The following is a 17061-nucleotide window of genomic DNA, read 5'->3' on the forward strand; positions in this document are numbered from 1 at the left end:
TTTTCAGCAACCTTATGAGTAGTACATTACAGGTATCGCGAGATCAGGGATTAGTTTGGGTTTGGATAACCATTCAATGCATGGAAAGACTTCGTCCATTGAAATGCGACATTCCTGTTGTTGCTCAGACTTCTTTTTAAGTCAAGTAGGACGCGCTGACGATCAGCTGATTCAGTAACGTGACCACGTGTCGCACACACGCAACCAAGGGTTCGAGAACCGATTGGTATGGGTTATTTTGCGCCGACCACGCGCTTGCTTCTTTTATTCAGTGCACCTCGTCATATACTGTTTCGTTATCAGGGCGACATCCTGCAGTATCATGGATGCGTGTACCTTGTATCAAGAGGGTCATGCGCACTATGCGATTTGCGGACGATCCTTTCAAATTGCGGCAGGAAGATCAAGGTACTAGCTCCTATGCTGAAGAAGCGTTTGGGTGTGCATCACATACTAACACGCGAACTCACGTTAAGTATGTGAATGAATGCGAACGCGGGCACACATTCCATCGCAAATCTGGAAGTGAATAACCATCCAAACTCCATGTCACCGATGATCTATCCTCATTTTGTGAGTGATCATTTGCAGAGAAAAGAAAACTGGTCGTTAACCCTAACTCACCCCAGTTCTAGTTTCTGTGGTCATTGTCTGTGAATGGTGAGCGTCCCGGAGCAGTTGCTATTTGTACGATCGATCATGATCACGTGATCGCCCTATCACGTGAAAACAGGTCTACGTCGCACCCGAAAATATATATGGAAAATATCGAATTCGACAAGATCTAACACAGTCTCTTTCAAAACAAAACTCGCAGGCCAAAGACCAGAACGGTGCATGAGAGTCCGGTTATCCTGTGCCTGGAGCTGCTGGCCATATGGTCGCTAGTGACTGTACGACTCACTTCTGAACACAAAGGTGAGGCTAGTGAATGGCTTCTGCAACGGACAGGATCTAACTTCTGTTTCTAACAGTCATTTTTCCGATACAGTGTAGATGGGTGTAAAAGCTAGCGTGGTATTTACGTGGTGTCCTTTTTCCAGTACACGGCAATATTCTGGGTTGTATTATACCAGAAAACGCATACTGGCTCAAGCAAGAAGTAGTGAAGAACGTGAATTTATTGAAGCCTGAGACTCCACTGAAAAAGCTGTCAATAAACATATCGGAACTGATCCTATTTGTCAACTGCTAAGAGCAAGAGAACGCCAGAATTGCAGAGCTATGAGCTGCAAAAGCAGACAGACGAGAGACTCATAAGAGAGGTAGGAAAACCCAATTAAAACGGACACATCAGTTTGATTCGAGGAGGGGCTCAATCAATAAACCAAAGTACCAGATAAACCGGTAGACGCAGAAACATTAACTGTTACGATGAAGAACGTGGTGCGGTTCAACTAACCAATTAACCTCTGGAGGACCAAACCGCAAAGTAATGCAAATCAAGAAGAGGGTCAGGCAAAACCAAGGAAGAGACTGCTAAAAATAGAGGGCATTGGGATAACTATCCAACCCAGAGGAAGGAAGACCACAGAACAACAAATGGACCAACGGAAACGCTGTCCTCCGAATAGCTAATCACATTAGAAGTTAATAGATGGTCTTCAAATGCTATATAAGCGCACTCAGGCTAAGAGAAAGTAGCCAATGATGATGTTGCGCAATGAGGTCTCCTCGTATGGTGACGAAACGTTTGCAAGTTAATAGTCAAACTCGCGAACAGATCAACAGCCACCAATAATTTATTGAATTCCGGTCAAAGGGATTTCTGCATCTTGGCTACTTTTAACAGCCACTACCGGACTCTGTCTAGGCTCGGAAGACCTAACAATACCCTAGCCCTCGTTCTTCCTTCTGGTGGCATGGCAGTTGGGTACCGAAAGGGTGTTACAGCTGAGTGACTTTCTTGCTGGACCGCACTTGAGTTATTGAAGGAGAGTCGGAAATTCTGTACTAAATACCTAGTGTATGTCATGTGCAATATGTGATATATAAGTGTTGTTAGAGTATGCTGCAGTCTAAATGATAGTATATCCTGAAACTGCAGCCGACAGGCTTGTTTGACTCACGCTGACGAGATCCCCTATGGGTGAAACTCAAAGCTTTCTTCCTTCACATGCCCATCTGCCATCGCGTCCTGGCCGCGCGTGCAGCCCAGCGAGGGCTACGGATCTTTGGGCTGGCGTTTCCGCATGCCTGGCTGGCTGTCCCCACTGCTATATCAAGGTACGTTTGATCCGGTTCATGTTGTCTGTCCCCTATAGCGAGGCATTCAGTAGTTTATTTCCAACCATCCGACTCAGCTTCTAAGGATCACCGCCGTGATCGAATCACAGAAGATTTGAGTTCCTGTCTCTGGCATACTATTCAATGAACGAAAAGCGTTGACGGTTCTCATTCCAGAGTACCTGCTCTATGGATAAAAGCGTATGCTTCATAGCTGCGGGGGAAACGCACCGTGTGGACGGATAACCTACAAACTTAGTCAGTGGCTCGGACGTTGAGTATGCACGGAAACTGCGGCGTGCGAGGTGAGACCATTGCCGTTAATCGGACGTTGAGTCCAGTCACATCAAACATACAGTATGTTTCACGTTATAGTCCGGTAAGTTTCCAGTGGGTTTCATTAAACAGACGCTGCGCTTCGGTTAGAGTTCGGCTGGTCAGTGTGCTTCAGCACAAGGATATGGACCCGTCGTTATGATCTGATTGTTTGAGCACCAGTGTCTCATTTAAATCCACGCGTTGCGTGACAGTGTATAGTGTGACAATGGTTTTGGTTTATCCAGAAATGCAGCTGGTTACAATATCGGCTTCAAGTGTTCTCACCGTTCCAAGTCCATGATCTGCCGATCAGCTGTGGAAGCTTCTCATGTGGTGCTGTGAATAAAGTCGTAATACCGAGACAAATGCATAACTCTTCTGAAATCCACCATAATTACCAGCAGACCACCGTTGTCTGTGTGTTGAACGTATGGACTTGGTTGTTTTCTTGTATTACCCAAATCAAGGAACAGCGAGGGACTTAGTTCGGACTCCGCTCTGGTCTAGGGATCGTTCACATCCAAGCCATCAGACACTGTTCGACGCATAAAGTTGTCTGTCGACAAAGGCATTCTACGCCAGTCTCGAAATTAAGTGTAGGTTACCAAAGGTGTGAACTCCGGTTCCAACAGGTCATCCGAAAGGCAAAGAAGCGACTGCCACACCTTCCTTCGTCTGACAAGTCTGATTAAATTCGAAAAGTATGGGGGATAGTCAGTCGATGAGCTATAAAAGATCCGATTGTATGACCCAGCGATTTAAAGCACCTGATGCCATTCGTCGATGGTTGGAGAAGTTTTCTGATAAGGAAATAGGCTGGTAATTCGTTGAAATATTGGATATAGGCTTCAAATACTCATAAATTTGCATCCCCAAGCCTAGACAACCATTTTCAGAAGCTCCGCTCTTTAGGTTCGCCATATATGATCTCACTCAGCAGTCCCTCCTCTTCGTTTTCACTCAACTTCTTGATTTTTCCCTGGGATACTCTACTGAAGTACAACAAGAGAAAGCTACTGAGAAAAAGACGGAAAAATGACGGAAACCGTGCTGAGTAAGGTATCAGTGACCAAACTTGGCCCGTGATTCTTTGGTCCCCGTTTTCCAACATCGCTGTGAAAGCGTTGAAGTAACTATTCCGAAGAGCATGTTTGATACTGGCCACGTGTGGGCTGAACAGAGACGTAAATAAACAAGTACTACTTGCTTGGGAACCTCCACCACAAAGTGAATGAGATTTATAGCATGTTGAATAATCCCCTGGCAACTTTAAAACCATATATACAGATTAAAGTAACAACCAGAATAGTACGGCCCTAAGTTTTTCACATGAGGAGATAATCTCCGCGTTTTCCACGGCCTTTCGTGAAATGTGAGCTACTCTTGTTCGAAGAATCTAGATGATAACAGGCTATCTGAATTCGGTGCCGGGTGTGCGAATTTCTCCAGCGTCCTAACAGGGCTAGCAGATTACGGAATGACAAGTACGCTCATTCGTTCCCGTGTCACGTAACACTTTACAAAGGACACGTGACGGAGGATGCTATTATGTGCAACAGTTGCAACGGCATTCACAATTCAAAAGAGTTTGCATGATGGCTGCAAAGTTCACAACTTATTTGCTAGAATGTAATCCCATTTCACGGTGATTGGCATCAAGTGTGCCGTTATTGTTGTCGCTGTAACAGCGGATCCATTACCACTAGTGACAGTGGTGGTAAAATTAACTGTAAGGGGAATGTGCTCAAACAAATTTGGAGATCATTATCACAATAAATTCTCAAGATTATGTGGATGAGGATAACTCAACAGCTGCTGAAAGAGCCGCCGACAAAATGGACTAATACGTTCACGTGGAATCAACGCGTATAATCTACATAATTTATGAATGTGTGGAAATTCATCGCAAACTATTAAAAGTCTTTCACCTGTTGCATGAAATCATCTGTTCAACTATCGAAATAGGAACAAGATCCCTTAGCTAAATCTTGGAACTGCATCTGGCATATTAACCAATTCAGGTGTCTTTCATATTTACTATTCGCCCCTTAACAGGCCAACTAACTCACTGGCGTATTCATTTGCGAATATTCACTAAACGGGACCGTCATTAAGTGCACTTAATGCCTGACGTGTGAAGGCATTATTCATCAAGGAAGCCCATGACAACAGGATCTCTAAATACTCAGCATGAACCACACTGCCGGCTGTTTGTGACGTCCGTTTACACCATCAAATATGACACCTAAATTCGAAGTTCGCTTGAGCAAAACCTATATGTGAATAGAGAAGACAGTTATTTTGGTAGGAAATCTCGCGGACCACCAATGGTTTGTGTTCGGTCTGGGGGACCGGAACGACACTCGTGTCTTGTCGGGCTTGCCGGGATTGAACGAGCGTTCGTGCTGTTTTGTGCTTCCCTCATATTAGGGAATGAAATGTCAGGAGGAACTTGCTATTCGCCCCCGGATTTAAAGTGGGGGGGGGGCATTCTTATTGTTTTGCGTGATGTGGCTTCATCATAAAAGAAAGCCCGTCTCAAGGTCGGACCTTAGAAATGTCTTAGATAGGATAGCCTTATCGGTATTTCAGTTTTACGGCTCGTACAGTCGGCTGTTGCCGAGATCTCATACCACATTTGTTCGACAGAACAGCCCAGGAACGCTTACGTGCAGCAGGCTGTAGTGGGATAGAGCTTGGGCGGGACTGAGAGGAGCTGTATGAACAGATACCGATATGCCATACGACAATTTGATAGTAAGATACACATCGTTCAGTCAACGACCAACTAGAAAGATAATCTGAAGGGAGCAACTGGCTTTTGCGCAGTCTTACCCCCTTGGAAGGGTTTCAAAGTTGAAATATGGTTCAGGTGACCAGCTGATAGTGGTTCCTCTCGAGAGTGGAAACTGCAGTATCAAAGTGCAACACGTGCACACAACCAACATGAAATATCAACCATCTGTGCATTAAACTAGCGGAACCATCTAGCTTTTCTCTCTGAGGGTATAACATAGGCAATGCGTGGGGATTTCCCAATATCGTACTACTTAAGTGAGATAAGATCCTATACTGAGTCACACGTCATGGCCATAATACTTGGAACACTTGGGATGAAGATAAAAACATACCAGACCACCGATAAACTTACCTCATCCAAAGTTTTTATCGAAAACACACACAAAGTCATATGAAGTTTTGCCGGCGAATAGAAATATTGACCCAACCTAGGTTGCCGGAAACAAAGCTCTCGGGCAACCTCCTCGAACGTCCTATTGAACGCGCTTGAGAAAATTCGCTGACACAGAATGAAATTTGGTTCACCAGGTTTGTACCAGAAGACATCTTTCAAATCTGGCCACGTGCTCACCGAATTGGAAAGTGTTGGGAACGTTTTTAAGATTTCCGTTTGTTCTTCACTGTTCTGTGGTTTATACTGGTCCTCTAAACTGCTGCCTGCACTTCCTAATAGATACAAACAGCGCTCAGCTTGCAAGCATTGTCGAACGACTTCACCAAGTGGGTAATTTGTGTTGCAATCCCACACTATCCATGTACCGTATTTCACGTACAGTACGCGATATTTGTTCAGTGCGTCATATTTCCAGTTGAGGTCTTCAAGTTTCCATAAAAATAGATCCAATTCATCTTCATTTGATACATAGTCGTCCACCAGGTAGCCCACAAGCAAACGCCATGCATTGATTCGGGGTTCCTCAAGTAACCCTATGAGCATTTGCATCACACGTTGCATGTTATTTGAAAATCGGCTAAAAACCAACAGCACAAAGTTGCAAATGGCGCTTTTTGGTCCACAAAATTGTATATTAGGAGCGTCAGGCGGCAATAGTGAGCTTACATTCTGTGTAGGGTAGGCGAAGAAGGCTTGATCTTTTAATCGGTAAGGTGAGTCATGTGAATTTTTCTGGGTGTCTGTGTGGCTGTTCGTGTGTACTGAATCGCGGCAAAAAGATCGATTAGTGAAACGCTGGTTGTTTAGTCAAACGATGAAGCAGCTCATGCTCACATGCGATAAATTTGCCATCCAAGCCACCGAAACGAGTTGTGAAAAAGCTTTACAGCATACCGGTGGAGCTTCAAGTCGCAGTGGACCCTCATGTTTTTAACCCACAGGCCATGGGGTAGATTGTTTTGAACTGCATTATATATAGCCTTTTCAGATATTGAGTCTAATTATTGGACAATACGAATAACCCCGGTTCAAACTGGAGCTAGTCCATACACATGAAAGCAACTGGCGTCAGAGACCCAGAAAAATAATTAGATAGGCTGGAGTTCTTTTGAGTTCCACTTTCAAATGCCAAGAAGCCTTGAGGAGCAAGACGTGAATCGGTAAATAAAATATGGTAAGGAAAATCACTCCACATGGAAAACATATTTTGGCACACACACACACACTAGGGCTATGAACGCTAGGCTCCACAGCTCAGCTGTTCTCAAACAGAATTATGGCCGTTGATGTACAGTAACTGGAACGGTTTATCTGGTGCTGAAATCAATTTCCTCGTCGGTGGGCAAAAACGGTGATAATGAGTTTGAAGCTATCACCAACAGTCAGAAAAGGCGGCCATTCCGAATAATTAGGTCCCCCTGGACAACAGTGAGCCCAGCGAGAGATATGATCAGGTCTGCGTCAGTTTTATATAGCCACTTAACTGTTTAATAAGTTGAATCTAACACTAGAATCTACCAGAGTAACAACTTCTCAGGGTCTAGTCGGGCTAGCTAAGATCGTATTGGTGCCAACTCCAGTATCATCGAGTCCAAAGTGCTACATAACTACAAGGCTTGTGCGGGAGTATAACTCGATTCATGTGCTTCCCGTTTTGTCTGAGCTGACAATAAGCTGTGGAGTTGTCAAATGAATCGTGATAGTGAAACGTACTGGTGTGGCTGCGCAAGACTCATAGGTATTTAGTAGCACCTCATTAGATATAAACCATGAATGACTGACGGAACGAAAGCAAATGAGACTAGGGATGCCCCTCAACACAGTAAAAAAAGGTCAATTGGGAATACGAGCGGAGTGAATTCCATGTTTGTTAGTTAATTTCACACTAGGAGTGTTAGGTTATGAGGAGATATCACAGAAAAAAATAACTGTTGTCTAACGTAACACCAAGTGAAGGGCATCAGTAACCATCCATTACTACATGCGGTATTCATGGATAAGGGGGTCGTTTGAATTTACAGCCGTTAAATGTAGCACACCGTATGCAAAACTCCAACAGGAATTAGACTGCTTAGCAGCCACGTAAGTCTGGTAGGCAATTGTGCAATCTTAATTGTGTGGCTACCAGCCGCCTAGTAGTGTAACTGATCACTTGATGAGTACCTCACGTACCTGGGATTTCCGGTGCCCTACCAAATTTTCCTTATCGTTTAGTTCCTTTGAAAACAATCAAGAACCCTTCGACAGCCCACGACCAGTTTCGCCCTTATTATGGCTCATTAGGTAGGCGCAGTCCCCGAGCTTCCGTCAAACTTGTGTTCTACTTGGAACCAAGTTGCAAGAAATTAGCGAAATACATGCATTCACAAACGAATTCGGTTTCGCGAGACATGCCTGAAATCCAGAAATACAATCGTGTCAGAGGTACGGGTTTGGTTTACTAGTCTGTCGACTAATGCCGCCACTGTAGTATGCACCGTCGTCCATTACGACTCCATTCTTCGCAAAAAAAGACATGGTGCACTCTACGGCTTTAGCTCATTCATGATGACAACGAACTGTTAACCAGTCAGCCAGCCTAGCACACCAGCTACATCGTGGACAAGGGATTCGGACGAAACTTAGCACTACACAATGCACGTTTTTAATTCCTAGTCTGTGCGCACTGCGCTACAGCCGGCCCGAAGCATAAGTATGAAAAAGGCCGTTTACCCGGCTGCGATACCCAACCGGATCGCCAAACGAACACCTCACCATGGACAGAACAAGAATGAACGAGGTCAATGTAGCCCCACTGTGTTACTTTAAAAGAGGTCAACTCAGTGGAATGTCACCGATAGGGACGGCTGCACTTTGAAATAATTCTTCAGTTGCAACGCCGTTCGGTGCATAGCTGCTACTCTTAGAAGACTGATACACTGCCAGGTCGTCTACTCTTAGACGGGAGCATTCGAGAAGCCAGTGAACTAGGGACCTTCCGGTTAGTAAGCTCGCGCCTTAACCACTGATCCGTCTCTCGAGCTCTGAAAAGCCAACTAACATGAACCATCCCCACCGCCCCTTACCCTTGGTTAACAAAAACTGCATTATTTTACAGATGTTTTCCTACGGCTTTTAGCAAAGTGTAGTGCATTATTCCACTTCGATCAGGATTATTGATCCATAAGATCAACAGCCTCGTACATATATAGATGAAGTAACAAGCCTGTATGGTAGGGATTATTTCCTGTTATCATCACTAACAATCTAGTCTGTGGACAATGCTGGTTTACTGGAAAGGATCCTTACAACGAGCGAAAAAGGATGACTGTGTGGGTATTCACTGGGAAACCAACTACTCCCCAATGGAAGACGGTCAACTGATTTGTAGGCGTACACATCTTTGAACAGAATGGAAATAACCGTTTATGAACACCTTGTCGGAGTTGGATGCCATCAGCGTCTGCACTTACCTAATTTAAAAACCCAACACACAACTAGAGAGACCTCAGTTGGACAGTCGGACTGAGATGTGAAGGCGTGACCTTCAATGAAATCAGCCGCATGTCATTCTCTGTGGGGTTTTAAACATATATAGCGACTGTTATCGCAGGCGAACAATGCACACGTCCTGTGATCACATTTGAATGAGGGTGACAACGGGAGTTAGTCGTTGAGGTATCTACAGTCTATTATGGAGCAGTTACCAAGATCTCGGTAAAAATCGATTAAATTGATCATTCGCGACCTAACGCTGCTTTGGACATATCTTCATTCTCCGTTGCAACCGGGTGGCGCGCTCCGGACTGCTACCACGCTAGGCTACTTATCACAGTAAGTCAAGAGGAAACCGGTAGTGATTTCGGTCGAGTGACGAATGGTAACCTTGAGCCAACGATACAGCGTACATTCGTGATGTTTACTCGCTGCAGAGTTGTGCGTCAGTCATTTCGAGGACAAGAATATGTCTCATGTTCGTGCTGGAGGAATGGTTGTAAAAACTTCCGTGCTGTAGAATGAGGTGCTTGAACAAGGCAGGAACTGTTAGCGAGTTTTCCCGGGCGGAAAAATATCCTAGCGTTTTTCATGAACATTCTTGCCGCGGGTGAAAAAATACCTTAACGAGATTTGAGAATGAGAACTTTAAAAAAGGCACAAAGCGGTGTTCTTGACCTCAATGAGGATTCCGCCGGTGTTGGAAAAATGACTGCAACATTATCCTACCATTCAGATGTCATGTATGAGAATTCTGTGATTTCACGGGGAATTGGGTGTTTCAGTTCATTAGAAGCTACGGATGTTGCTGATAATATCGAGTTCACTGACCCCTTTTCTATATAAATGGAAAGAACAAAACGCCTGTACAACCTAGTTTCGACGGCAATAAGTTGTCCCAATAGGCACCGAAAAGTCTTGGTTTGTGAGTTCTTTTCTTGAAAAAGTTTATCTGTAAAAAACAACAAAATGCATGAAAAAAAGAAAAACAATCCATCCACGTGGGAAAGACTTGATTTGTGCACAGAAGCGACGTGGAGCTATTTTCGTCAGTCGTCAGGTTCAGAACTTGATGGGGCATCCGTGAATCGTATACTGCCGTAATTTCGATAGAAGCCATCCTCGTCGCGTGCTTTTCCCATCAAACAAAGGTGGAATTCACGAAGCATAAGAGAACCGAAATCCGTCGACTTGAACTCCTCGAACATTTCTGGCTTGATGCGGCAATGCCGCTGACTCTTACGGTTGAGCTGCGGAAAGGACAAGGATGAAAGGATCGAAGCAATTGGTTTAAATAAATCACCGCAAACAAAATGTGCTATTCAAATCCGCGTCAGTAGGCAGTACTAACAATCGACATCGTCGAGATCAAGCGTGTGGTTGAACGAAGGCGGGATAAGGGCAACGTATATCTACGAGTTTAAATGGTTGTCAATTATGGACTCACACGTATTCCTGTCCGGATTCGAACCCGAAAATGTAGCAAGGAAAATGAAAACGTTTACCCTCGCCATAACATTCGGCGTCTCACACATGGGCCTAAGACGCCCATATGGTTGTCACTGACCAATCATCTAGAGCTGCTTCCTTTAGTTGTAATTCCCACACCTTGGAAGCAGCATTATAGTTACACATAGTTACATTGTAGTTGCATATGATTACCTGATTCATTTCCAAGGACTGTAAGATAAGTTTGGCTCCTAAATCTTTGAGCCTCAGGAAAGACGATGCTACCCTGTCGTTTTGAAGGGCGGTCGAAATCAGTCTTAAAAGGATGGACGTAACACGTCTCCGGTTGGCATACAAGAGCAACATATGGCACGGATGACACCCAAGATATTTTATCAGGGCTTTGCCACGTCAAAACGAGTCCCCAGCACACCAAAATGGCATACAAAAGTCCTACGAATCACCAGCCATTTGACCCAACAAAATTGACTGCTGTTTCCTCCGACTTCTTCAGCGCCAAAGACTACTGAATGGTGGTATCACCTAAGCAGTTCGCACTGGCAAAACGTTTGTAAGCTAACTGTCAAGCTCGACGAATAGATCAACTGACTCTCGGTTACCTTGATGAAAGGATCTGCAGTATCGAAACTGGACTTCAACTCAAACAGATTGGCGACAGAATCCTCCTTTTCAATTGTTTAACCACAGGGTTATTTTACCATCCAGTCTAAAAAAGAAAATTCTTCTCATTCGCCAGTATCCTACTGAAGAGGTGATAGGTTCCCACGCAGACCCTTACGCCCTTATTGAAACCCAACGGCCAGGCGTAGAGGAATCGGACATACGACTACCTAGTTGGTGATTTCAGGTTATCGCCCACCGGATCGCATCAACCTGTTTATGCAGTTTTGGGAATCCGAATCAAACGGCTGTTGGCCTATTCAGGAAATCCGATTACGGGTCAATGGCTAAGATGATCTACCTAAGTAGACACTGCTCTTCATGGAGGATGTAATAATTGCCAAACCATTTTTTTTGTATTTTATCCGAATGCTATACTGAAGGGGTAGTTGGATTCCAAGTAGACCAGAAGCAGGACATACATTGACTGGTTGATTCTGCGAAGCTAATCTATCTGATGTAGGCCTTCACGGAAATAGAGTCAATCGCTGAACTACAAATTACTGCACGATTATGTCCGCTAGGTCAGAAAAGAAAGAAGTTTCAATGCACAAGCGCTTAAAGGGGTGGGTATTACACTTTATGTCAATTCATTTGATACTCTTAGCTACAAACCATACATGGAAATGCATAGGATCCAGTTTATATAATTTCGTCCAAGGGGAGTGAGTGAATAAGGACCACGCATCCGAGGGCAATAGATTCCATTGATCGTTCTCAACCGGAGGGGATCGAGGTCTCAAACAGAGTTGAGGTCACAGGACCTAGACAACAATCAGCCTACTCGTTTTGTGATAGCTGTCGTTGGTTTACTAAAAATTCCACATTGAAGCTGCAGCACTATTCCACAGTTACAATCGGTCTCCCTTTGTACGCGTGCTTGTATAACTTATAGAGAGTATTTTTAACTCGTTGAGCCGAAGATAGCTCAGTGCTTAATAAGCGAATTTATTGACCAGAAGGTCCGTGGTTCGGAACAGGCCCAGGTATCCCAATCGCTCGTCTAGGCTTGGGAAACCTGACAGTATCTGGGCCCTAGTGCTTCCTTCCGGTGGTACGGTGGCTAGACACCGAAAGAATGCCACAACTGAATGACTATTACTTTTATCTACGATGGTTGGTTGATTAGAATACCTTATTAGTCCTTGGAGAACACAATCGCGACCCACTGCAAGCTCTAGACTAGCGTTTTAATATATTCGAACAACTCCACACCGATTTCGAGCTCCAAGAACTCGCACGAACATCAATCGGTTTCAGTATCGTTTGCATTGAACTGGGCTTTTTGTGCCAGAGAATGAGGGAATGGCTTAGGTCCACAGGTTAAAACGAGTCCAGGGGGACTAGGAAGACTGAAGATCACACATCCTATCAAGTTCACCAACTTTGAATTTTAATAGTTTTTCTGATAAAGCCGCACATCGGAAGCGATAGATTTGATTCACTACCGCGTGAATGGGCCGTAAATTTTTGCCACTGCTGTGGTCTATCCGGGGTACCCAGGTCGCAGATGTCAAGGCAACTAAGTCTTCTATAGAGGAAAAGGTTGATAGCGTTATTGGGGAGCACACTGATGATGTCACCTCGATTGGTGATGAAATGTTTGCAATCGAATTGCCCAGATCAGCGAACAAGCCAACGACCAGCAACTAAGTCTCTTTACGAGAGTTTTCAAAATCACTTCACAGACCATAAAGTACTCACCTCCTCATGGTTGGCACCATGTACGATGCTGGGTAAAGGCAATATTGCGAGGCAGAAAGTCCTCTGAGAAGACCTAACCAGTCTGACCTACAGAGTGTGATAGTATGGGTCGTAGGCGGGGATATTTTGATCTATAGGATTAAGTAAAGCACAGCGAATTGGATGATAAAAGACGACGAATCCGTAAGACCCTATCGTAAATGCTTAGGAATAAACCCTGCTTCTCCGGTATTGAACAAAAAACGATTCTCTGGAGTATACTTAAGGCTTTTAAAAGCATCCTCAGTCACTGCAAGAAACAATATTTCTGAGGTTCCAGTACTCTTGGAGATTGACCCATTTATTTGACCAAGTGATAGACTAATAGGTTCTATAATTTCATGTCCAATTCTTAGATGAGATTCCATGATTTTGCATTAAATTCCGTTACCTGCTTTTCTGCAATCTTTTGGAGTCCAAGGACTAACTAATGCTTATGTGTCACCGGTGATACTTCAAGTCAAGTAAAGAGACGCTTTGTACATCCAAAAAGTACAGCAAACAAGCTATAAGTAATGGTAGTTTGGAAAAGGGGAAACGCTGAAACGAAGTGTCACATGTGATTTCATCCATCTAGGAGAGGGAAACGCACGAAAAACAATTATCAACGAGGCATTTGGTCAAGTAGGTAAACACCCTATTACGAAAAGTTGCAACAGTGAGCGAAAATAAGTCTGAATATTGGAACGGACATTGAGAGTTGAAACTGTTCCAAATAAAGAAGGGTAGACGGGATTTTGAGACAAAAGGCAGAGGAAAAAAGTTGTCATAGGTATCCATGCATACTCCACTACACCTGAAAATGTTCTTCAACGTGACTGACATAGGATATAATAGCCTCCTTCAAGTGGTTCGGAGAATACAGCAGGACATAAAATCCAGCCGTGAGGTCGGATGTACCGATAAACTTCAAGATAAGAGTATCAGGAGCTGACAGCGCATACCATTTCATGGAAAAGGATTGAACATTAGGGGCTATTGAGGGGATTTGTGACGGATACCTTGTTTACTCCTTCAAGAAGGATGTGCGAATGGCAATTTTACTGACGGCGAAAGTTTATTAATGCGGTCGTGAAATCGTCTTCTTGGAATGGAAGAAAATCATTCTTCTTTGGTGGCAGTGAACAATGGAGATCACCTCCAAGAGAACAGGAGTCCTCGCCTGCATATCTACGTACGTGTCAAACATACAGCCAGTCATTTTATCATCGGGATATTTGCATCACTCGATAAAAAATATACACAATACCAGCATGCGAAAAAAGGGGTTGAGGAGGACACTTTTGAGGAAATTACTATTTGAACGAAGTAACGAGATAGATGATTTAATGAGCTTTCCGCCAGTGAAAACGATATTTTGACCTTACGTGCAATGTAGGATTACAAGAGTAAAGACCCACGAGTATTGGGTTGAAACATTTACGATTCCATCTCAGCTACTGGCGATATACCTGCCGCTTTGCAACAACCGGAAACTTTACCAGTATTAAGACGCTGCTTAAACCAAAGGGCAAATGTACTACTCATAAGGTTGCTGAAAATCCAAATGGTTTGGTGAGAAATATCGATATATTTAGGGGCGTCATTTGCTCACTAACAACGTGAAAAAGCGAAAAATCAGCACCGGAAACACTAAGTTCAATTGACACGACACTACTTCACTGTTAGTATCATTACTCTCGGTGAGAACACCATCCAGGGCCAGTTTGGCCCACTCAGGAGCCGTAATGGGGGGGGGGGTGATCACGATAAGAGATCACCTCGTCCACCTAACGTTGTGTGGATTAGTCTTCACGAAGAGAGGCTGTGCAAACTCCTGTACAGAACATAATTCAGTCATGATCACAGCCCAATTGATCACCGTAAATCGAAGTGCATCAATCTGGACAATGAACGACATCCGCCAGCGATCAGGTCAGCACTAACAATCATAAAAACCAGTCAGGATGCTAGCTTGAAGCACACATCAGTGACCAATCGATTCAACCTGTTGGGGTTGCATTTTAACCACTAACTGGTACCGTGTAGACCATAAACGGTCTCACCGATCAATCACACACCCTGACCTAAATGTCTTGCTTGTCAACTTGGTTGTGTCCATAGTTATGTGCTCGTTTGATAGCCTAACGAGTACAGCCAGGTATTCGACAAAGATACACTGTAAGGCTGAGCACAAAATTTTCTACAGCTGTAACCAGCTGTATGCTGTAAGGAGAACTAACGTACCCATAAAATAAGCATCTTGACATCTACCCGCATCACAACAGCACTCAACTTTTGCCGTTATCTGGCTACTGCACATATCTGGATCAAACCGCAAACTCCTCTGTTGCGGACGCAACTGTAGTTGTAGAGGATCGCATTGTTGATCGGTTCAAGCCTTTAGTCATGAAAAGTCCACTGAGTGAATGCCTGCGACCTTCTTCACTACGAGCCTGTCCGTGTCACGTTTTCGATCACGCCAATCTAACTTAAGCCGGAACAGAAAATAGGACCGTTTCCAAGAAACGCTATCTCCTTGTGCCCATACATAGCATGTGGGATACAAGCCATACAAGCAAAAAGAAACGATGGACGTACTCTCTAGAGATATACCTACTTTCAAAAGCGTGACATGCGGCACGAAGGGCTCATCCCCGTTGACCTGAAAGCCCTCAGAACGTAAGCTTAGCTGAAGTTGATGAACAAATGCTGTGAGCTCCTTGTTTGGTCTGAAAGAAGCATACAACACGCGCCGACTGAATGCATCTACGCCGTGGAGGTGCAACGGATCCGTTGGCAGTAGGCTTTGGTGTTGTTCACATATATCTTTCAGCGTCGAAAAACAGTCTTCAACCTGGAAAAGGTGACAGCAAATGATCTATGGGGGTCGCTGATTACGTACGAATGTGTATTTATACATAAAGTTCAAACGAACTTTTAACCTGTTGAAAAGTTACTAATAAAGAAAATTATCAGACGAGACCCAAAGGAAAAAACGAAGGCAGCTCACATAATAGAACTAAGGAGCACCGCACAATCCCTTCATATAGGCTAAACGTAATTAGTTTTGTGAATCATTAGCCATTTCAAATCCAATTCTCATTGGATTTGGTTGGGTTGGTGCTTACCAGATTCCTGCGAGGATCAGCATCGACTAGACTAAATGATAAAAATAATAATCGTTCAGCTGTAGCACCCTTTCGGTGCCTAGCTGCCATGCCACCCGCAGGAAGCACGAGGGCTGGGATACTGCCAGGTTGCCCAAGCCTAGACGGAGGAAGTCGAGAGGCAGAGGTCGGGTTCGAACCATGGATCTTCCGGTCAGTAAATTCGCGCTCTAACCACTTCGGCCATCTCGCCCCTGACTAGACTGCTCGCACGCCATCAAAACTTCTTTATGCTGGACCAATGAACTGCCAACCAGTGGTGTTCCCCCGTATAAGTCGAAATCAACATTAATAAAAACAGTTCAGTTTTTAGCTAGTATCGACTGGTGAGTCTTGACAGGCTGTGAATTGACTCAATTTCTCGCCTACGATCAGCTTTTTCTCCCCTCCGTAAACCATGACTTAAAGCGGGACTCCTGTTTTCGTGCCTGTAGTTCTGGTATCTCCATCCGCTTTGACCCATTGAACATAATACCGCATTTCACAAAGAGACTGGACCTTATCGTGGTGTGGCGGTTTGTGTAGCTCGGCGACCCATTGAGCTATACTGGGGGGTGTCCGCGCGACACTCACAGAGTCTATCATACCAGGCTGGTCAATGGTTAGAGGTCTCACGAACACAGTCTCCTGGTCCTCCAGGTTGGGGGTTAGAACAAGTATGGCGACTTGTTCCGTAATGCATTTGCATTTCCCCGCCAAACACCGCTGCCTCGCGGTTAGGCTTTGGGGCCAAAGGCTTTGGTTGAGGACCCTAATCGTCCTCCTGTCTAGGTGTGGGCGCCTTGGTGGTATCCTAGCCCTCATACAACCATGACATTCATAACTAAC

At 44.4% G+C, this 17061-nt stretch overlaps 1 protein-coding gene across 1 annotated transcript in view; it reads right to left on the minus strand.

Annotated features, from left to right (window-relative positions):
• T265_09723 (hypothetical protein) overlaps positions 1-17061 on the minus strand; it is a gene marked incomplete at both ends in the record, with an annotated part of 55854 nt that overhangs the window by 20319 nt on the left and 18474 nt on the right. The window contains 2 exons of the mRNA XM_009175886.1: positions 5696-6469; positions 15684-15920. Of these exons, the coding sequence (XP_009174150.1) occupies positions 5696-6469; positions 15684-15920 (1011 nt within the window). The remainder of the gene's footprint in view (positions 1-5695; positions 6470-15683; positions 15921-17061) is intronic.

The sequence above is a fragment of the Opisthorchis viverrini genome, assembly GCF_000715545.1.
Source record: "Opisthorchis viverrini unplaced genomic scaffold opera_v5_308, whole genome shotgun sequence".
Lineage (NCBI taxonomy): Eukaryota > Metazoa > Platyhelminthes > Trematoda > Opisthorchiida > Opisthorchiidae > Opisthorchis > Opisthorchis viverrini.